At 45.4% G+C, this 20,154-nt stretch overlaps 1 protein-coding gene across 4 annotated transcripts in view; it reads left to right on the forward strand.

Moving 5' to 3' along the window:
• EGFLAM (EGF like, fibronectin type III and laminin G domains) overlaps window positions 1-20,154 on the forward strand; it is a 191,806-nt gene that overhangs the window by 146,295 nt on the left and 25,357 nt on the right. For 3 of the 4 annotated variants that reach the window (XM_070476597.1, XM_070476598.1, XM_070476599.1), the window contains exons 14-18: window positions 4,422-4,547; window positions 5,648-5,891; window positions 10,178-10,289; window positions 16,678-16,794; window positions 19,397-19,577. In XM_070476597.1, coding sequence (XP_070332698.1) covers window positions 4,422-4,547; window positions 5,648-5,891; window positions 10,178-10,289; window positions 16,678-16,794; window positions 19,397-19,577 — 780 coding nt within the window. Of the gene's footprint in view, window positions 1-4,421; window positions 4,548-5,647; window positions 5,892-10,177; window positions 10,290-16,677; window positions 16,795-18,772; window positions 18,875-19,396; window positions 19,578-20,154 lie in introns of those variants that run through there. The other variant, XM_070476600.1, reaches the window with a different exon arrangement.

The following is a 20,154-nucleotide window of genomic DNA, read 5'->3' on the forward strand; positions in this document are numbered from 1 at the left end:
GCGGTAATTTCCGGTGGAGATGCAGACTTCCGGAAGAGTGTGAGGACACTCTGATGTCTAACTTGGCCTTGCTGTCTTCAACCTCAATGTTTTCTCTCTCCTACCTCCCCCCCGCCCACTAAAGCCATTTCCAAGGGGCCTTTCATTACTCAACCCGTCCTGCCTCATTGCCTTCATTAAATTTTTTCCAGTTAGTGGACTCTCTCTGAACTCACATTTTAGAATAGTCAGCAATCTCAGCAAAATTTTGCAAACTTTGGCCCAGTGTTTTCTTTTATTATTTCCACCCAAAATCTCCAACCTAAACCACCACCACTCACTTTTTCCTATCCCATCTTGAATCCCCACACCCTGCTGTGTCATGCAGGCAACTCCCCAAATTATTTGAGATTTGTGAAGTCTGCAGGGGCCATAGGTCACACTATGGTTTATCACCCTCTTACTCTTTTCCACTCAATAAATACTTAAGCTCCTGCTTAGTGCTGGTTACAGCTGTAGGTGCTTAGGATAAAGGAGTGAACAAGACAGGATCCCAGCTCAGTCCTCCTGTAGTTGCCATGCATGTGTGTGTGTGTGTGTGTGTGTGTGTGTGTGTGTGCATGCTAAGTTGCTTCAGTTGTGACCAACTCTGTAACCCCATGGACTGTAGCCTGCCAGGCTCCTCTGTCCATGGGATTCTCCAGGCAAGAAAACTGGAGTGAGTTGCCATTTCCTCCTCCACATGTTCCCGACCCAGGGATCAAACCCATGTCTCTTATGTTTCCTGCACTGGCAGGCAGGTTCTTTACCACTAGCACCCCCTGGGAAGCCTGTACCTGCTGTGAGGAGGGACCAAATTAATCAAATAATCATCACTCGAGAAATGTAAAATTACAATTTGGAGTCAGTGTTACAAAGGGAAAGTGCAATGCTAATGTATTATAGGGGGATTTATGGGGTGGGGTTCAAGAAAAGCATTTCTGAGGGTGTAATGTGAAGTTGATATCTCAAGCAAAAGTAGGAGTTAGAAAGCAGAGATGAGAGGGAAGTGCATTCCAGGCTGAGGAAATGGTCTGTCCCAGTGGGAATGTGTTTGTAGGGGTGTGGGTCTCATGATCTAGTTTGTGTTTTGAAAGATCCCTCTGACTACAGGCAGCTTATCGGACAGGGTCTTCCTTCCTGGGGGTGCATGTAGACCAGCTGGGAGGCTGTACAGTAGTTCAGATTGGAGATGATGGGTTTTGATCGAGGGTAAGAGGAATGGCAGACTCGTCAGATCTTTAGGAGAGGAAATAGACAAGCCTCATTGTTGGGCTGAGTGGGAGACGAGGGTCAGGGAGGCTGCTCACTGTCCATGTCTGCTTAGTGTACCCCATCCTACCCTCTCTTTCCTCCAGGAATACCTCATCTCTCTCCTGCCCCTCACTTCATTATCTTGCACAAACCCACACAACAGCCGGTGGATAGTAGGTGTCAGTGTCAGTTATTTTATGTGTTGGTGCCTATACACGTGGTCTTGCAACTCCTTCCTCATGCTCTCAGAGTTGAGAGTTCTAACACTAACCTGTTCATCTCTGGTCTGCACCCCTCCTTCCCTATATTCCTGGGACCTTGCTGCCAGGATTGTTACTTCTCAATAACCCAAGGTTACTTAACCTTCTGTGTGCCATGACCCCTTTGGCAGTCTGTTCAAGTCCATGGAACTCTTCTCAGAAGGATGTTTTCAAATGCAGAAAACAGTATGCCTGATAAGAAACAATTTTATGTTGAAATAAAGCTATATAATAAGTTTTGCTATTATAGTGCTGTATGTTTCTTTTCTTAATGTGCACTTTTAAAGAGATTTAAAAAATCGATTTATTTTTGGCTGCGCTGGGTCTGTTGCTTTGCGCGAGCTTTCTCTAGTTTCGGTGAATAGGGGCAACTGTCTAGTTGTAGTACACGGCCTTCTCATTGCGGTGGCTTCTCTTGTTGTGGAGCACAGGCTCCAGGATGCACGGGCTCAGTAGTTGTGGGTCATGGACTTGTTGCTCCCTGGCATGTGGGATATTCCCAGACCAGGGATCAAACCCGTGTCCCCTGGATTGGCAGATGGGTTCTTAACCACTGAGCCACCAGGCAAGTCCCTATATGATTCTTTATAAAGCATAAAGACATGATTCTTCAATGGTGGGTGCAATAACTACCATGCTTTCAAAGGAGTGATGAGCATCAGTGAGATCTTGAAATACCGGCAGTAATACCTCCCTGAGCTTCTGGGAGCCCACCTTGTCTGGATCCTCTGGGTCCGTTGTCTCATCTCACTTTGTCTTCTCTGCTGGCTCCTCTCCCTTCCTTGGTGCTGGGAGTCCCAGGGGCCCTTCCATCCTGTCCTCTGTCAAGGAGCCCATTTGTTCCTGGTGTCAGGTTCACCCCCAGGTTGTTGCTGTCCCACCAGCCCTCACCTGTGTGAGGATGTCTTCCTGCCCTGGTGCCCAGCTGCAGACACTTCCACCATCACCTCATGTTTAAACTGAACAAAAGACAGCTTCTCCTCCGCTCCTCGGAAGCCCGGTCCTGTTCCCAGCCTCCCGTATTTTTTTCCTCTTGCCTCTCTCCTTTCCATCTTCCAGGCTAGAAGCCTTGGGGTTTACGCTGGAGTCTTCCTCCACCTTCAGCCTCTCAGAATGAACTGGCTTCTCCTCCTTGCCCTGTGGCTCTTTGATTGTTCCCTTTCTCTCCGTTTCCTCTGCCATCAGCCTCTCCAGCTGTGGTTTACCTCCCGTGGGCATTTCTCCTCTTCCCCACCCTCATCCTCACAATCCATCATACATTCCATTGCCAGCACGGTCTTGCTGAAACACTGCTTTCATCAAGTAAACATCTCTGGCTGGCTTTCGAGCCCTCTCCCTGTCACCTCCCACCCATAAAAAATAGTTACAAAGCAAATATGTGAAAGAATTGTTCCTGTGTATATCTAAGATAAACCAAGGACGCCACTTCCTCCTGTGGCAATGGCACTTCTCTGAGAAAGACTCCCAGCCCAAGGAGACGGGTGGAACCGGAGGACCTGGGAGAGCTTGGCTCCCTAAAGCCAAGTCAGCCTCTCTGTGGATGCTGGCGAAGTTCTCAGGGCTATGGCTGAAGAAAAAGACCAGCGGTCACTTCTGCCTGAACTTGCAGTGCCCCCCACCCCCAGCTGGAATTCCCACCCAGCTGGAGAGGCGCACCATCTGAAAGGGCTGAAATGAAACTGTGTCATCAGGTCCTGAAGTCGGTCTCCTCTCCTGGGTACACAGTGGGCCAAGCCCTTCCCCCTCCTCCTGAGGAGGCTTTGGGAGAAGAAATGACTGGATCAGTTCGATCAACACAGATGACTGATGAGAAAAGGATAAGAGACTCATCTTACTGAGAAGACACAATCATGACATCTTCATCTCACGAGGTTGGGAGCGGTGGGGAGGGGGTTAGGAGAGGGGGTGGTGGGGGGAAGGGGGAGAGCTCCAGGCTCCATCGCATCAGAGACTGTGGGATGCAGAGCTGGACTGCTCACGGCTCAACTACAGATGCACCCTCTTTTCTTCCATCCTGAGATAATGTGTGGACTCACCTGTGTTGTTCTGGGCCAGGTTGTGACCCATCTGCCTAATTTATTTCTTATACACAAGGAGAAAAGGAAGAGCAGAGAAGCAGAAGAAAAGCAACCCAGGAAAAGTCAGCTTGTTTTCATTTCATCTGGCTGACTACACTTGAAAATGACCAAGAGTACCTTTTATGGGTGTCTCCAATGTGTATTTGTAGAGAGAACTAAGCCATCTGATGTTGAACCTTTCAGCACTTTTTACTTCCGGTCACCTTCCTGTCCCTCATGAGACTGTAACTTGGGGCTGAGAAATAAGGATTCTGGAACCCCCTGCTGACCCCCGCTCCCTCTCTGCTCCTGTCAGAGGAGTTGACAACCCAGGCAGTTAATAAGCTTCGACAAGGCTCCTTACCTCCCTCTGTGTTTATCTTGCCCACCTCTGCGTTCAGCCAATAAGGCGGGCAGCACTTAAGGTAATTGAGGCCACATAAATGAGAAGGCTTTTTAACATAAAGGCTCTGCTGACATTGGAGGCATGGAAACACACTCTTGTGGGAATAACAGTGAGGTGAATTACAGCAGAAACGGCTCCGTCATCCCTGTCAGGGCTCATAAAATTGCCCTGTAGTTTATTATTTGATTTACTGTGTCCACCCTGTCTTAAGGCATCTGTGTGGCTTCTCATAAAGAATAAACCAAAATCAGATTAAAATGAAGGGAAGGGTCCACATCTCCTGAAAGCTGGTGTGCAGTTGTGAAGAGGAGCTGATCAACAGAAGGGCCTGAGCTGTATTTGTTCAGAATCGCAAGCAGTGGGCCTGGCCAGTCTCGGACAGGTTCACCTGATGAGTCAGCTTTGTAATTCCCATTCTGTGTTTAGGGGAGTGCAGCAGTGGGATCTGTGATGAAGCCTCGTGCGTCAATGGCGGCACCTGCACGGCGAGCAAAGCCGATTCCTACATTTGCCTCTGTCCCCTGGGCTTTCGAGGTCGACACTGTGAAGACGGTGAGAAAGATGCAAATTGATGGCGATTTCTGTCTGCGTCATTAATTCCTGTTGGTGTAATTTTTCATCAATGCATATTTAGCAAGGTTCCACATATTTTTATGGGATTGACGTTGCTTTGCTGGGAGGGATGGGAGAATCTTTTTTCAAACCAGGTGGAAGTGTCTTCAGATGTCAAAGTGGCAAACTGGCCAAAAGACAAGTTCATTTTATGATGTTCCTGGGCCGATGCTTTGGTGAGCTCCTCTTGGCCCTCAAATAACTCTGAAAAGCCTATATTTGTGTGGTTTGTGTCAGAATTTGAAGTATTTCACAGCTCAGGCTCCTTAGAATATCTGACAGCTGGGAGAAAATGCTGGAAAGCCAGACACAGAAACATTAACTCTGTGGTGTTTCTTCTTCTTTGTACTGTTCTGCTGAATTATTCTACATCTCAACACTGTATTGATTATTAATATATATACATACATGCAAACACACATGCACAGACAAATACACACAATAATAATGGAAATTTTTTAAAAGATTTTGCAAAAAATCAAGCAGGGATGAAAAAGCTTTATCTTTTCTACCAGTGATTCAGATTCGGCCCTAAGACACCATCATCCTAGAGAAAAGTTTTTTTTTTTTTAAACACTGTATAATTTCAAATCTCTTGTCACCTCGAAGAGGGTGTTGTGAGTCAGAGTAAGGAAGAGCTGTTCTATCCCATCTTCGTATTTCTGTAGCCTCACATACTGAAGTTTGGTCCTTGCTCACATCGCTGCAGGTCAGTGGGAGAGGAGTGGCTCTGTTCCACACAGTCATCCAGGGATGCCTTCTAGTGGCCCGCTAGGATCTTAGAATCCTTCATTGATTCCCACATCCAGCCAGTAGGTGAGGAAGAGAGAGCGAGTGGAGGTTGGAAGGAAGCTCTAGGGGCCAGACCTGGAATGCTGTGTGCTATTCCCCCCACACATTCCACTGGCCAGAGCTCAGCTACACCACCCACTTCTCTTCAGAGCAGCTGAGAAATATCCTCGAGTTCTATACCCAGGAGGCAAAGAAGATGGCTAGCTCCAGCACGAAGGAGTTTCTAAACCATGCACTTGCTTTTTCAGCTTTCACCTTGACCGTTCCTCAGTTCAGAGAGTCTCTGAGGTCCTACGCTGCAACCCCCTGGCCGCTGGAGCCCCGGCATTACCTTTCCTTCATGGAATTTGAGATCACATTTCGGCCGGATTCGGAAGATGGCGTGCTCCTATACACGTATGACACGGGCAGCAAAGACTTCCTGTCCATCAACATGGCAGGGGGCCACGTGGAGTTCCGCTTTGACTGTGGCTCTGGGACTGGGGTTCTCAGGTAAGGGCTGAGGCTGTCAGGGGCTCTCCTCCCTTCAATAGCCACTTCGAAGAAAGATTTGTCTTCAACCAGTTGACTGTCTTCCTGTCTTCTGTATACAGTTGTCTTTTCTGAAACCTGTCCTGATTAATACAGATGATGTTTTTTAAAAAGCCCTCTGGATCTTTCGTAATGATATGAGGTTCAATCCATCAGGAACATATTCCATTGTAAATCAGTGTGCACCTAACAGCCTAATAACAGAGCTTCCAACTGTAGAAAGCAAAACCATGCTTAGAGAAGTGGAGACGTACACAAATCCATAGTCAGTATGGGAGACTTCAATACTCTTCCTTTTGATAATTGTTTGTTAGTGTGAAAATTAATGATGGCTCCCAAATCGTATCTGTTGATGTAAATGAACTTGCAGTAATTTCATATGTCTCCACTCTTTCTTTGTCTCTGAAGGTAGAACTCTAGAGCTCCAGAGGTTCTCACTCTGGTCCTCGTACCTCCCTTTGTTCTATTTTCGCAGGCTTTCCCTTCCAGGTCTTTTAGCCACCTCCATTTTGGACTCTTTTTCCCTATTCTAATTACCTAACATTCCCCCCTCAGCTTCCTAGAGATCGTGCTCTCCTGGGGGCAAAGTTTCCTTTTCTCAAATAACTACCTAGCAGGTAGCGAATCTCTGCTTCAACCTATGGAAAATGGGCTGGCCTCAGATGGGGGTAAACCGTCGTCCTCTCCACCTGAGATCATGCAACACAATCAGCAGAAACTTCATAAATTGTCAGTCAGTACTTTGCTCAGAGCATCTTTTGGTGAGCACTTGGCAAATACATAACAACTAGTTGAAAAAGTAGAGATTAACCAGGTGGAGCTAGTGCTAAAGAACCTGCCTGCCAATGCACAAGACTTAAGAGCCTGGATCAGGAAGGTCCCCTGGAGAAGGAAATGACAACCCACTCTGGTATTCTTGCCTGGGAAATCCCATGGACAGAGGAACCTGGTGGGCTACAGTCCATGGGGTTGCAGAGAGCAGACAAGACTGAAGTGACGTAGCATGCATGCAATAGAAATGTAATGAACAAAATCCATGGCTAATTCATTTCAATGTATGACAAAAACTAAAAAAAAAAAAAAAAAAAAAGAAATGTAATGAACAGAAATGTTCTTGGTGGCCTCACATTTTTTTTTTCTCTTTGGCCATTGGAAATGGAGTGTATCACAGCCTCCTTCACTTTGAAACATTAAATCATTATTCATCTGCCCTATTTCCCACAAATGTTCTATTGGCAGAAGCTTACCAAGTCATTTCCATTAGATTAAGAGGATTTGAAAGGAACACCAGCTTCCTCACCAGCCTTGAGTGAACACACTGACATTACATTATACATGCTCACATGCGAATAAATGCATACCTGTCACATAATCATGGTGTGACATGATGTCACCTTAAATATCACTGATTGATTTATCAGTCGATAGGGGTGGTCTCACTTTAAGTTGTAACTTTCCTCTTGCATTATTTCTTTGACGGCAACTAGTGATTTAGCATGGCTCTTACCATTCTTCATATAAAGAAGCTGACAGAGCATCACCAGTGATTGCAAGGACCCTTCCCTGACCAGTGTGGTCAAAAAGGCTGTTTGATGACTGATTTCAGTGGCATGGAGTAACTAAGTGCTTCTAAAGGGCTTGCTAGTGTCTGTGGACTTGGCTCTGGGTTATCAGTACTTTCCCTCTGTAACCTAGTCTGTACTGTTCATCACACTCAGCAGATCGATTGTTCCCATAGAATGTGGCAGTATCTCTGTGAATCCCTCAGAGCCTGCAGTTGGAGGTGCAGGTGTTTTTCTTATCTGTTTATGTTTCCCTCTTCTGTGTTCCTCCCACGGGAGTTTTCACCTTCTAGCCAGAGGCCTGCTGATCTAATGCACACATGCTTCTTGTTCCTACATTTGGAGAAATCTCCTCTTTTGAAACTCACTAGGGTGTTGTGTTCAACAGTGCCCTGCAGCAGGAAATTGGTTAGTCTTTGTTGTTGTTTTAAAGGAAGTTGTGGACTGTATTCAATCACAATTCATGTTGCTAGACTGTCATCTCTAGAAAGAGTTCTTTGTAAGATGTTACAATCATGAAGTGAAAGTGAAAGTCGCTCAGTCGTGCCTGACTCTTTGTGACCCCATGGACTATACAGTCCATGGAATTCTGTAGACCAGAATACTGGAGTCAGTAGCCTTTTTCTTCTCCAGGGGATCTTCCCAATCCAGGGATTGAACCCAGGTCTCCCACATTGCAGGCGGATTCTTTACCAGCTGAGCCACAAGGCAAGCCATGCATTGCCCTTAATTGCTGATCATTTTTCCTGGCTAATGGAAAGTGCTTACTGCCTTAGGTTTCAACAGTTCTTTAAAAGTACAGTTCATTCTTGTCCTTAAGGTTGAATTCCTACACATCAGTGACACCTCCCACCTTGGGGAATGGACAAATATTTTTGTGTCTCTGGTTATGCAATAACATCCTGTGTCTCAAGACAGCTTTGGTGGGTATTTAATTGATTCAATTTACATATGATTATGCAAAACAGCCGAAATAACTCACTTAGAACAATTTGTCAAGTCAAGAAAGGAAGAAGACACCTTGAATATCACCTTGTACTTTCAAATGGCTTCTTCCTGGATGAGGAATGACTGGAAGGGGCTGGAGAGGGTCGTGGCCCATCAGCCCTCCTCCTGAACAAATTGCCCCCTGACCTCTGCACGTCTGCAGCAGCAGCTCTAGCTGCGGGGTCACAGACACGTGGAACCTTAGAAATCCAGCATTTCTCCCTTTCATAATTTGGTGCCTATTTTTGATGAGGTGTTTTTAATTTTTTTTTTTAAACATAAGTTATTCCTTCCCTGCTTGTCAGGAAAGGTGCCTGGAAAAAAAATCTTTAGCATTAGGTGTGATGAAAAGGAGGCAAGAACTCAGAGTAACCATCATCTGCTCCCCTGGGCCAGCCCTCTGCAATGTAACTGACAACACCCATCACGGTTAATGTTTCAGATGGCCCTTTGGAAAATGTTTATTTTGAAAACCACTTCCAAGACTTCCTGCTTCATTAAGACAATTCAGTGAAAGCCTGAACTACAGGAAGCCGTGGAGTTGGCCACATCATTTTAACTTTAGGCAGAGGATAAGGTGGTCTAATTTATGATGAACTTGATTCAAAAATCAAGACAATTGAAATGAGCTCATGATGGCAACGATCAATATCCCCGTGCTGAGGGAGGCAGTGTATCGACAGGGAATGACCTCTATAGGACAAGAACAGGCTCAGATGCTGTTAGTTATTATGGAGATGGGCTGCTGAACGAGATCTTTATTGCATATTGATTGAGCCAAGGTGATTAAATTCTAATTGCTAAGGACAAATGGCAAAAGCATTTGCCAGAGTGAAAAATCAAGTGAGGGGGTGGAGACCTTTCAGTAATTGTGCCCATTGGTATTCCTGGTGGGTTCCTAAAGATGATCGAGGACCACAGAATAATTGGGAGGTTCAGGGAAGGCCAGGAACTATATATACATCTTTAGAAACACAAATGCAATAATTGTACTCTTCTTACACACCTCACTGTAAAATGTAACATGTAAAAATCTTACCAGTATCATTTAAACTTCAAGTGCTTCCATCTTGAATTAATAATTGAATTTTTAAAGTACTTTTAATTTTTTTCACAATATCAGACAACGTGGAATCTGCCTCCCAAATATTTTGTTATGAAACACTTTAAACATATAGCAAAGTTGAAAGAACTATGCAGGAAACCTTAGACCCACCACCTGCTGTCTACAGTTAGCATTCTGCTGTATTTACTTTATCATGTGTCTGTTCATTCTTATATTCCCCCATCCATCCATCTTATTTTTTATGCATTTCAAAGGAGGCTACAGACATCATTACATCAAGGAATCTACTTTACATTATAGCCTATATAGTTTTCTTCAAAGATTTCATGCAACTCTGATCATATTTTACCCCTAATGTAACCCCCTCATCTTGAAAACCAGACTAATCCCACCCCCATTTCATACTTGTGATAAGGGATAAGTAAAATGATAAGTGAGATACTCCTCCCATGAAGGAGTCCAATAAATGGAGCTAGCCCTGCTGTGTTTAACAAGGAGGAATGAGGTTCTTCTCTTTGCTGAATAGGAGGACGAGGTGCTGCAGGTTGGCACATTTCATCAGAGCCAGATTGGTGGACGTTATCTGTAATGCCAGAGATGCTAACCCATGTTCAGTTTCCTTCCTTCAACAGGAGCGAAGAGCCCCTCACCCTGGGCCACTGGCATGAGCTGCACGTGTCCCGCACAGCAAAGAACGGCATCTTACAGGTGGATAAGCAGAAGGCAGTGGAGGGAATGGCAGAGGTAAGAAGGACATCCCCTCCTGATGACTCCTGTGAACGGGGTTCCTGCTTCCTTCCTGTCCTGGAGACAAAAGCACCAGCACAGTGGTTAATCACATGGACTCTGGTGCCAGTTTACCTGGATTAACTGGACAAGTTAATCCCACTGGACAAGATCCTTAGCTTTGCAGTTCCTCAACTGGGAGTGGGATTGATAATAGTAGGGGCCTTCACAGGGGAGTGAGCTAATAACTAGTGTCACTTAGAGAACTGCCCACCCGCCCCACGCCTCCCTGCCGACCCATACCTTTGTTCACATTGCATTAGAAGGTAGATCAGAACGCAGCTCCAAGGCAGAGCCAGTGAGGTGGTGGGGGTGTGACCACACATCTGACAAGAACACAGACTCTGAAACCAGACTCCCAGGGTTCAAAACCTAGCTCCATTCCTCATCAGTGATGTGAGCTCAGACCAGTCTGAGCACTTGATCTACCAAGATGGTGTTTTTACATCTAAAAAAATAGGGCAATTGTGATAATAATAGCACTGCATTATAGAGTTGTGAGAATTAGAATAACTGTATTTCTCAAATACCAAAGAACCCGTCATATGATCAGTGTTGTGTAGCTTTACTTATTATTATTGCTAATAGTGTACTCAGTTCAGTTCAGTCACTCAGTCGTGTCCAACTCTTTGCAACCTGTGTACTGCAGCACACCAGGCTTCCCTGTCCATCACCAACTCCTGGAGCCCGCTCAAACTCATGTTCATCAAGTCTGTGATGCCATCCAACCATCTCATCTTCCCCTCCTTCTCCTGCCTTCAATCCTTCCCAGCATCAAGGTCTTTCCAAATGAGTCAGCCCTTTGCATCAGGTGGCCAAAGTATTGGAGTTTCGGCTTCAGCATCAGTCCTTCTAATGAATATTCAGGACTGATTTCCTTTAGGATTGACTGGTTTGATCTCCTTGCAGTCAAAGGAACTCTCAAGAGTCTTCTCCAACACTACAGTTCAAAAGCATCAATTCTTCAGTGCTCAGCTTTCTTGATAGTCCAGCTCTCACATCTATACATGACTACTAGAAAAATCATAGCTTTGACTAACAGACTTTTGTTGGCAAAGTAATGTCTCTGCTTTTTAATATGCTATCTAGGTTGGTCATAGCTTTTCTTCCAAGGGGCAAATGTCTTTTAATTTCATGGCTGCAATCACCATCTGCAGTGATTTTGGAGCCAAAGAAAATTAAATCTCTCACTGTTTTCATTGTTTCCTCATCTATTTGCCATGAAGTGATGGGACTAGATGCCATGATCTTAGTTTTCTGAATGTTGAGTTTTAAGCCAGCTTTTAAAATCTCCTCTTTCACTTTCATCAAGAGGCTCTTTAGTTCTTTTTTGCTTTCTGCCGTAAGGGTGGTGTCATCTGCATATCTGAAGTTATTGATATTTCTCCTGGCAATCTTGATTCCAGCTTGTGCTTCATCCAGCCCGTCTTTTCACATATACTCTGCATATAAGTTAAATAAGCAGGGTGACAGTATACAGTCTTGATGTACTCCTTTCCCAGTTTAAACCAGTCTGTTGTTCCAGTCCAGTTCTAACTGTTGCTTCTTGACCTGCATACAGATTTCTCAGGAGGCAGGTCAGGTGGTCTGGTATTCCCATCTCTTTAAGAATTTCCCACAGTTTGTTGTGATTCAGACAAAGACTTTGGTGTAGTCAATAAAGCAGAAGTAGATGTTTTTCTGGACCCCTCTTGCTTTTTCAATGATCCAGTAGATGATGGCAATTTGATCTCTGGTTCTTCTGCCTTTTCTAAATCCAGCTTGAACATTTGGAGGTTCTCGTTTCACATACTGCTGAAGCCTGTCTTGGAGAATTTTGAGCATTACTTTGCTAGCATGTGAGATGAGTGCAATTGTGCAGTAGTTTGAACATTCTTTGGCATTGCCTTTCTCTGGTATTGGAATGAAAACTGACCTTTTCCAGTCCTGTGGCCACTGCTGAGTTTTCCAAATTTGCTGGCATATTGAGTGCAGCACTTTCACAGAATCATCTCTTAAGGTCTGAGATGGCTTTACTGGAATTCCATCACCTCCACTAGCTTTGTTTGTGGTGATGCTTCCTAAGACCCACTTGCCTTCACATTCTAGGATGTCTGGCTCTAGGTGAGTGATCACACCATCCTGGTTATCTGGGTCATGAAGATCATTTTTGTATAGTGTATAGTTCTTCTATGTGTTCTTGCCACCTCTTCTTAATATCGTCTGCTTCTGTTAGGTCCATACCATTTATGTCCTTTATTGTGCCCATCTTTGCGTGAAATGTTCCCTTCAAAAAAATCTCTTAATTTTTTTGAAGAGATCTCTAGTCTTTCCCATTCTATTGTTTTCCTCTATTTCTTTGCATTGATTGCTGAGGAAGGCTTTCTTATCTCTCCTTGCTGTTCTTTGGAACTCTGCATTCAGATGGGTATATCTTGCCTTTTCTCCTTTGCCTTCTGCTTCTCTTTTTCTGTCAGCTATTTGTAAGGCCTCCTCAGACAACCCTTTTGCCGTTTTGCATTTCTTTTTCTTAGGAATGGTCTTGATCACTGCTTCCCGTACAATGTTACAAACCTCTGTCCATAGTTCTTCAGGCACTCTCTATCAGATCTAATCCCTTGAATCTGTTTGTCACTCCCATTGTATAATCGTAAGGGATTTGACTTAGGTCATACCTGAATGGTCTAGTGGTTTTCCCCACTTTCTTCAATTTAAGTCTGAATTTGGCAATAAGGCAAATTTAAGTCTGAATTTGGCAAACTAGCATGACCTCAACAGTTCAGAATTTCCACTCAGGTTTATAACTTTCATCCATGATTTTATTTCCAAGGTCATGCCCGGAGGAAAATGGCATTTTTAAGGACAGCTAAGAGACATTTGTTTTAAATTACAACCTACTAGCATTCTGTACACACATGAAATTTACAGACCTCTAAAAACAGAGGGGAGCTCAGAATTGCCAGGATTTTAATTACAATAGTCTTCATTGTATGCATCACAGATTTAAAGAAGGTATTGATGAATGTGACTGTTCTGATAAGAAAATGAATTGATAGGAAAAGAAAGAAAAGGGACTCTTGTTGGGGAAGATCTTGGTTGAGGAGGGGAGTAAAAAGGCAACTTATCAGGAAGGCAGCTTCAGGGACGGCAGTGGTGGGAGGTCCTATGAAAATCAAGGCCTTCCTTGGGAATCAGAAAAGTCCCAACCTGGGCTCTGCTTCAGGAGGCAAGTACCCTAGAAAATGTCCCATGTATATTTTAGGAAGGAAGGAAAGATGGAGAGAAGGAAGAAAGAAAGTAGGGAGGAAGGAAGGAAGATGTATAAAGGAAAATGGATTTTAAAGCGAGAATGGGAGTCACTTTCATGCAGTCCAGAAAACAGCTGATTTTAGTCTGAGACAGAAGCTCACAGGTGTAGATCTGACTCTGTGTTGACTTAATAATATAAATTCACAAAAGCACTGTGTCACTCTAGGCCTTAGTTACCAACATCTGTACAACAGTAACAAAAACAGGATGGGCGTATTTGTAAATAGTAGGGTTAAGGCCTTTGATTATAAATAAGGAACTGTTTGAGACACAGTATTTACCCTTGAGATCCTGTAGTGAAGAGACAGCAGAAGGGTAGAAACCACACACCTCGGGTTCTGTTACTATCATACCAGGACTGGGAATTAGCCAGTCTGGTAGAACCAGTGTTCTTTTTATTGGCTTTTTGAATGGATGGAGCTGCCCACCTGGAAAGCAGTGTAAACAGGTAGGAGGGAAGGTGTGGCTGTTCTGTGTGCATCTGAGGGTGGTTCTTGTGAGGCCTCCCTGAGATCAGCGTGGGAAGACCCCTGCTTGATCTCAGTGACTTAAAGTTTAATCAGATCGCCCCCCCAGGGGTCTCTGCCCCGCAGCTGTCTTACCCTGTTCAAAGGCTTGGTCAAAGGGGATAGTGGTCTTAGACCTTGAAGAAGGAGAGGGACAGGGTTTACAGGATATGCTGGAGGCTAAGCCAGCCCCTAAGTGTTCAAACCACACCCGACGTCACGTTGCTCAGCTGGCTACACTGAGAAACACCCGCAGCCCAGGATGAGTCAAGCTGTGCAAACTGAAAGGGGCAGTGCTCCCAGGGCTTCAGAAAGCCCCATCAGGGGGTTTACTCAGCTTTTCCAGCCACTCTCAGCTTAACGGAAGTGGCAGATCCAGGCACTGAGCACCTCACTTTAGTGGATCTGTTTGCTTTCCTCCTGTGGTCCCGCTGTGGTCTGCTGCAGCCCCGCCTTTTGTCCACTTCAGGTGGTGGAGGGGGCAGGCGTGGGGGGCAGGGGGCGGGAGGAGGACTTTGATGAGGAGCCAAAAGAGACCTCTGTCACCCCATAAGACCCCACCCAGTTTGCCTGACACAACCAAGAAACTCCCAAGTTTTTTCAAAACAGCCTGCTTCTCTGAAATCCCTTTGACCTTGCAGCTCTCCTTTCCTCCTAGTATTTTATTTTAAAGACAAGATGGAGATGGGTTTCTGTGGGTGTGTCCTGACAGCTCCTGCCTGGTTCCCTAGTCCACAAGGATTCCTGAAGTTGCCTTTGATGATTCCCCACCTCTCCAATAGTTAAATAAGAACCCTCGAAACTACCTGAAAGTTATTGACAGAAGGCAATTCAGTTTGTCTACTACAAGACCTCTCTGCTGTTACCTGGCTGGACTCAGCCACTATGAGCACTCCCCTAGATGGAGCATCCTCCTCTCTGCTCCCCTGTCTCCTCTTCTCCACCCTGACTGGACCCCAAATCCATTCTCCTCCCTCTGGCCAGTGATATTGCTAAAACACAGATCTGATTACTCTCTCTCTTACTGAAAACTCATTGTTCTTTTGGTGAAGTGTAAGTTTCTATCCATGTGAGATGTGGTCCCTCCAGACTGACTCCGGCCAGTTTCTAAGACTCAGTTTTGAGTCTTCCTAGTTCACCTCCCACTCCCTAATTCTGGAGTATGAGATGTCCTATCCCTGCCAGGTGCCTCCATAGTCACCTGGACGGTCCTCACAGGGCTCGTCTTACCTGCCCATTTACTTGTCTGTGTTCCCCCACAGTGTAAGGCCCTGGATGGCAGGGACCTGGGCTTTCTTATTTACTGTGGTTTGTGCACCACTTAGTACCTGGGACATGGTAGGTACCTAATAGTATTTGTGAAATAATTGAATCCTGCTACGCTTTATATTTCTTTTGACCATAAATCAAAGGAAACAATAACTTATGTTACCCCAAATGTGTTCATCCCCAGAGGTCTCAAATGTACATGTTATCTTAGGGCATTTTAACATTTTGCTTAAGATGTTTAAAGGAGTTTAGCCATTAAATCTCACACACAGCTTGTTATCTAGCCCAGCCATTGGGTTTAGGCTGTTGAAATGACCAGAAGCAGGGGAAGCCTTTGGGGATTGACAGTGGGGATCTCTGAGAATCTCTGCCCTTTGTATCTGATAACAAGGAATGCCTCCCACTCACCATGCTTTCCCTTTTCTCTTGGCCTAAAGAAATTCTGTCTTTACCATTAGTGAATATATCAATAAGTGCAGTACTAGAATTTGGATCATTTATCCAACTCTAGGCAAAGTGCTAAACCAATGGGATCTCGATTGCCAGGAGAGGCTCAGGCACACATGTGCCCCAAATAGCAGCAGCTTATAATGAGGGGTTGTTTCTCATCCACATTACATATCCATCAACAGTCAGCTGCAGCCTTAATCTGAGACCCAGGCTGAAGGAATAACAGTGGTCCCCAAAGTTTTTGGCACCAGGGTCCACTTTCATGGAAGACAATTTTTCCACGGAAGAGGGGTGGGAGGGTAGGGATGGTTTTAAGATGATTCAAGCACATTACATTTATTGTGCACTTTACTTCTATTATTATTATATCAGCTCCATCTCAGATCATCAGACATTAGATCCTGGAAGTTGGGGACCTCTGGAAATAGGGGTAGAGGAACAGGGCATAGTGAACCACTCCTGGCTCTGAAAGACTCTGCCCAGAAATGATTCATTTCTCACCTGCTCATGTTTTGTTGACCAAAGCAAGTCACATGGCCCCACTTGGGACTGACAGGTTAGCGGTAACCTTCCTGCAGAGAGAGAGTGATACTGATGATGTAGTGGTCTACCATATTCCCTTGCATTTTCTAGATGATGAATCTCAGAAATGTCCAGAAATTTACAAATATTCAAACAGGTGATAAACAGCAATGAAAAACAAGACAAAGGTTAGGCCAATGTGTATAAAAATTGTCATGATGAGTCTTGAGACTGCCTCAGCCATTTGTTCCCTAACAGGGAGCCAGAGGCACAGTTGGTTATACTGTGTTTTGTTCTTAATCTGTTGGCAGGGAGGCTTCACCCAGATTAAGTGCAACTCGGACATTTTCATCGGTGGGGTCCCCAATTATGATGATGTGAAGAAGAACTCTGGCATCCTCAAGCCATTCAGTGGGAGCATCCAGAAGGTACAGGCTACCCTTCCTCACGTGCATGGTGTGACTTTGACTACAGACAATGGAATTGAGAACTGTGATCAGTACAAACTGCTATACCCAAGAAAGAAACCTTGAGGAAGTTTAACATTTTTAAAATTATATTTTTTAATCCTCAGAGCATACCTTTCCAACCCCGCTTTCTTATAGTGTCTGCCCCAGCTGTGCCCAGCGGACATCTCATGAATGCAACTCAGTGAAGATGAATTTTTATAATAAATCTACTAGAATATCCTAGTATCGTTGAGGGGGCAACTGGCACCAGATCACTGCAGACACTTCTAAAAAAGGGAAGGAATGGATGGAGTCTCATAGTGACTCTTGCTTCTCCTTGGGGTCAACTTGGCTTTCTGCTCAAGGCAAGACCCAATTGTTTTCGCTGCCTCCACTTCCATCCCCACCACCATGTTTTAATGGTTGTTCATCAGTCATGCAACCCCACTCTTAAGAGCACAGATTAGAGTCCTTCCATAGAAGGTCGGGAGAAAAATCCACTCAGCTAGTAAGAGACAGGATGCTGACCCCATTCAAATCTGTCTCACGTTCCTTCTCTCGAGGCTGCCCGTGATCTCTCTGGTCAAGAGATTATGTTCTGTCTACAGCAGACTTCTAAGTTGACCCACCAACCCAGAGGTCCAGGACCACTAAACATGGGGAAAAAAAGATTTGAAGAAAAACACATCCGGTTCCTGGAGCCAAGTCCCGTTTCTCTAGGCAACCAGTGAAGGAATGGGGGCCACCCATCCCTGAGGGGGATCTGAGGCAAAGTACAAGAGGCGCTAAGATGGTGGAGGGGCAGTGAGAGGAGGTCCTCTCAGGATTTGCACAGCTGGGCTCTGAGAAGGGCCCCAAGGACCCTGTCCTCCTCTGCATCCCAGTGTGGGGCCCAGAAAAGGGGCCCAGTCAATATTTCCTCACCCTGCTCTGCTTCCCTTTGCCGCTGAAGTGTGGCGTCAGTGACCCCTCAGTTCAGACCCTTGTCCCCCCGTGAGTGGGACTGGCCGTGTGAGATCATGAGTTTGAAATTCTAACTTAGGAAGTAAGCTGAGCTGCTGAGAGGCTTCATCTTCCTTCTGAACGTGTCAGGCTTTGCTCTCTTCACACAGCACAAACAAGCCTTTCCTCCTTACTTCCTGGAAAAGCCCCCGCCCCTCCCAGTGACCCCGTCAGTAAGCGAAAGTGAAAGTGTTAGTGGCTCAATTGTGTCCGGACTCTTTGTGACCTCCTGGACTGCAGCCTGCCAGGCTCCTCTGTCCGTGGAGTTCTCTAGGCAAGAATAATGGAGTGGGTAGCCATTCCCTTCTTCAGGGGATCTTTCAACACAGGGATCAAACCCAGGTCTCCCACCTTGCAGGCAGATTCTTTACCGTCTGAGCCACCAGGGAAGCCCCGACCCACTCATGGCACTTGCCTTATTCAAGTTCTCATGACTCGGTTTTACAGCAAGGGGGAAAGTGTGGAAAGATTCTGGCTCTTCTCTGGTAGATTCTGAGTGGCATGCCTGGAGGAAAGTTTTCTCCCAACTCTCCCGACTCTCCAAAACTGGACAAACCTGTGGAAACATGTATTAGTGGCCGGAAGTATACCATTGCTAACCACTTAGGATCCCCTGCACACTGGAGGTTACCCTAGGAGAAGCTCTGTCTGTCTCTGAGTTCTGCAAAGCCTGAAGAACCCTGAAACACCCACAGCTCAGGGCCAGTGCACACTTCGTTTATTTGGAGTCGGGGAGTCCAGTGACCTCACTCTATTATTATCAGTTTCACTAAAGCCCCATTGCAGGGAAAAGGGGTGAGAGCAAAGAGCTGTCTGTCCTGGTGAATATGCACAGCACCGCTAAGAATGTGACCTGAGTTTCACTCCGGGGAAGAGGATGTGGAGAGGTGGGGATTCCGGAGTGCTGGGGAAGGAGGAAGCAGGAGGGAGGGGGGCAGCTGGGGAGACTGTTGATGGAGCTGGTGGAGGCTGCAGAGAAAAACAGCCAGGAAGACACAGTAGTACATTTCCACCACCTCCAGACTCGATCACCGCCCCGCCTGGGATTCCTGCCTTGGTAACATTTTGTGTTGTGTTCTTCCTTACTCTGCTTTTTAACTGCATGTCTCAGCCTTGGCTGCATCTTAGAATCGCTTGGAATGTTTCTTTAAACTTACCAGTGACTCAGTTTCACCCACAGAAATCCTGGTTCAGTTGATCTGCGTGGGGCTTGGTTATGAGTATATTTCTTAACCGCCTCACCTACCATGATTCCAATATACAGCATTAAAAACTGAATTTTGTAGTAATTGGTTCTTCTTTATGACTGCTCTGAGTGGCCAGGTTTTCCAGAACCAGAGGAAGCTGCTTGTTTAGTCTTGTACATGATGCAGATTCTCCCAAGCACCGAATGTAGTCACTTTCATTCCTGCGTCACTCACAGAACTCTGAAAGCAGTAACCAGACTTTCTCTCTTTATTTTTAAAGCCCCACCCCACCCCTCCCAGGCATAGTTCACGTTGGTGTGCTGAGGGAAGCTGTAGAAGATTCCAAAGGTGATTTCTGAATCCCTGAATTTCTTTATGTTTTCTTTCCTAAGATCATCCTGAATGACCGGACCATCCATGTGAAGCATGACTTCACATGGGGCGTGAACGTGGAGAATGCAGCCCACCCCTGCGTGGGGTCCCCCTGTGCCCATGGGGGCAGCTGCCGACCCAGGAAGGAGGGCTATGAGTGTGACTGCCCCTTGGGCTTCGAGGGGCTGCACTGCCAGAAAGGTACACTCTGTGTGTGTGTGTGTGTGTGTGTGTGTGTGTGTGTGTGCGCGCACGCACACGTGTTGGGGAACTGCTTTCTGGAGCAGAGGGAATGGACAGACTGTTTGGGACACTGCCACTCTTAAAGGACCAGTTGATTACCCTGAGACATCCATACCGTTTATTTTTATCAATGATGTCAACAGCATATTAGGTGATTCTTTACCAGCTGAGCCACAAGGGAAACCCAGATGATATATATATATATATATATATATACATAAACTACTTTAACTATTTAATAAGAATTAAAATGCTGAAACACTTCTGTAAACAGTAAATAGCTCCCCATCACACCTACTACAGCTCCTTCTCTGAGAATTGCCCCATGTTCTAGAATCAAAAGGTTAATTCATAATATTGGGGGGGGGTTTCCAGGACCCCTGATCTTAGCCTCTCCCAGAGCCTATCCTGACCAGTGAATGCCTGGGCTTTATAGACTGATAAATATTTTGACTAAATATTTTTGACTCCTACCTGTGAATGCTACAGAGAGAAACCTTGCCAAATAGGGCACAATATGAATTGCACATTAGTT

This window comes from Odocoileus virginianus, chromosome 14 (genome assembly GCF_023699985.2).
Source record: "Odocoileus virginianus isolate 20LAN1187 ecotype Illinois chromosome 14, Ovbor_1.2, whole genome shotgun sequence".
NCBI lineage: Eukaryota > Metazoa > Chordata > Mammalia > Artiodactyla > Cervidae > Odocoileus > Odocoileus virginianus.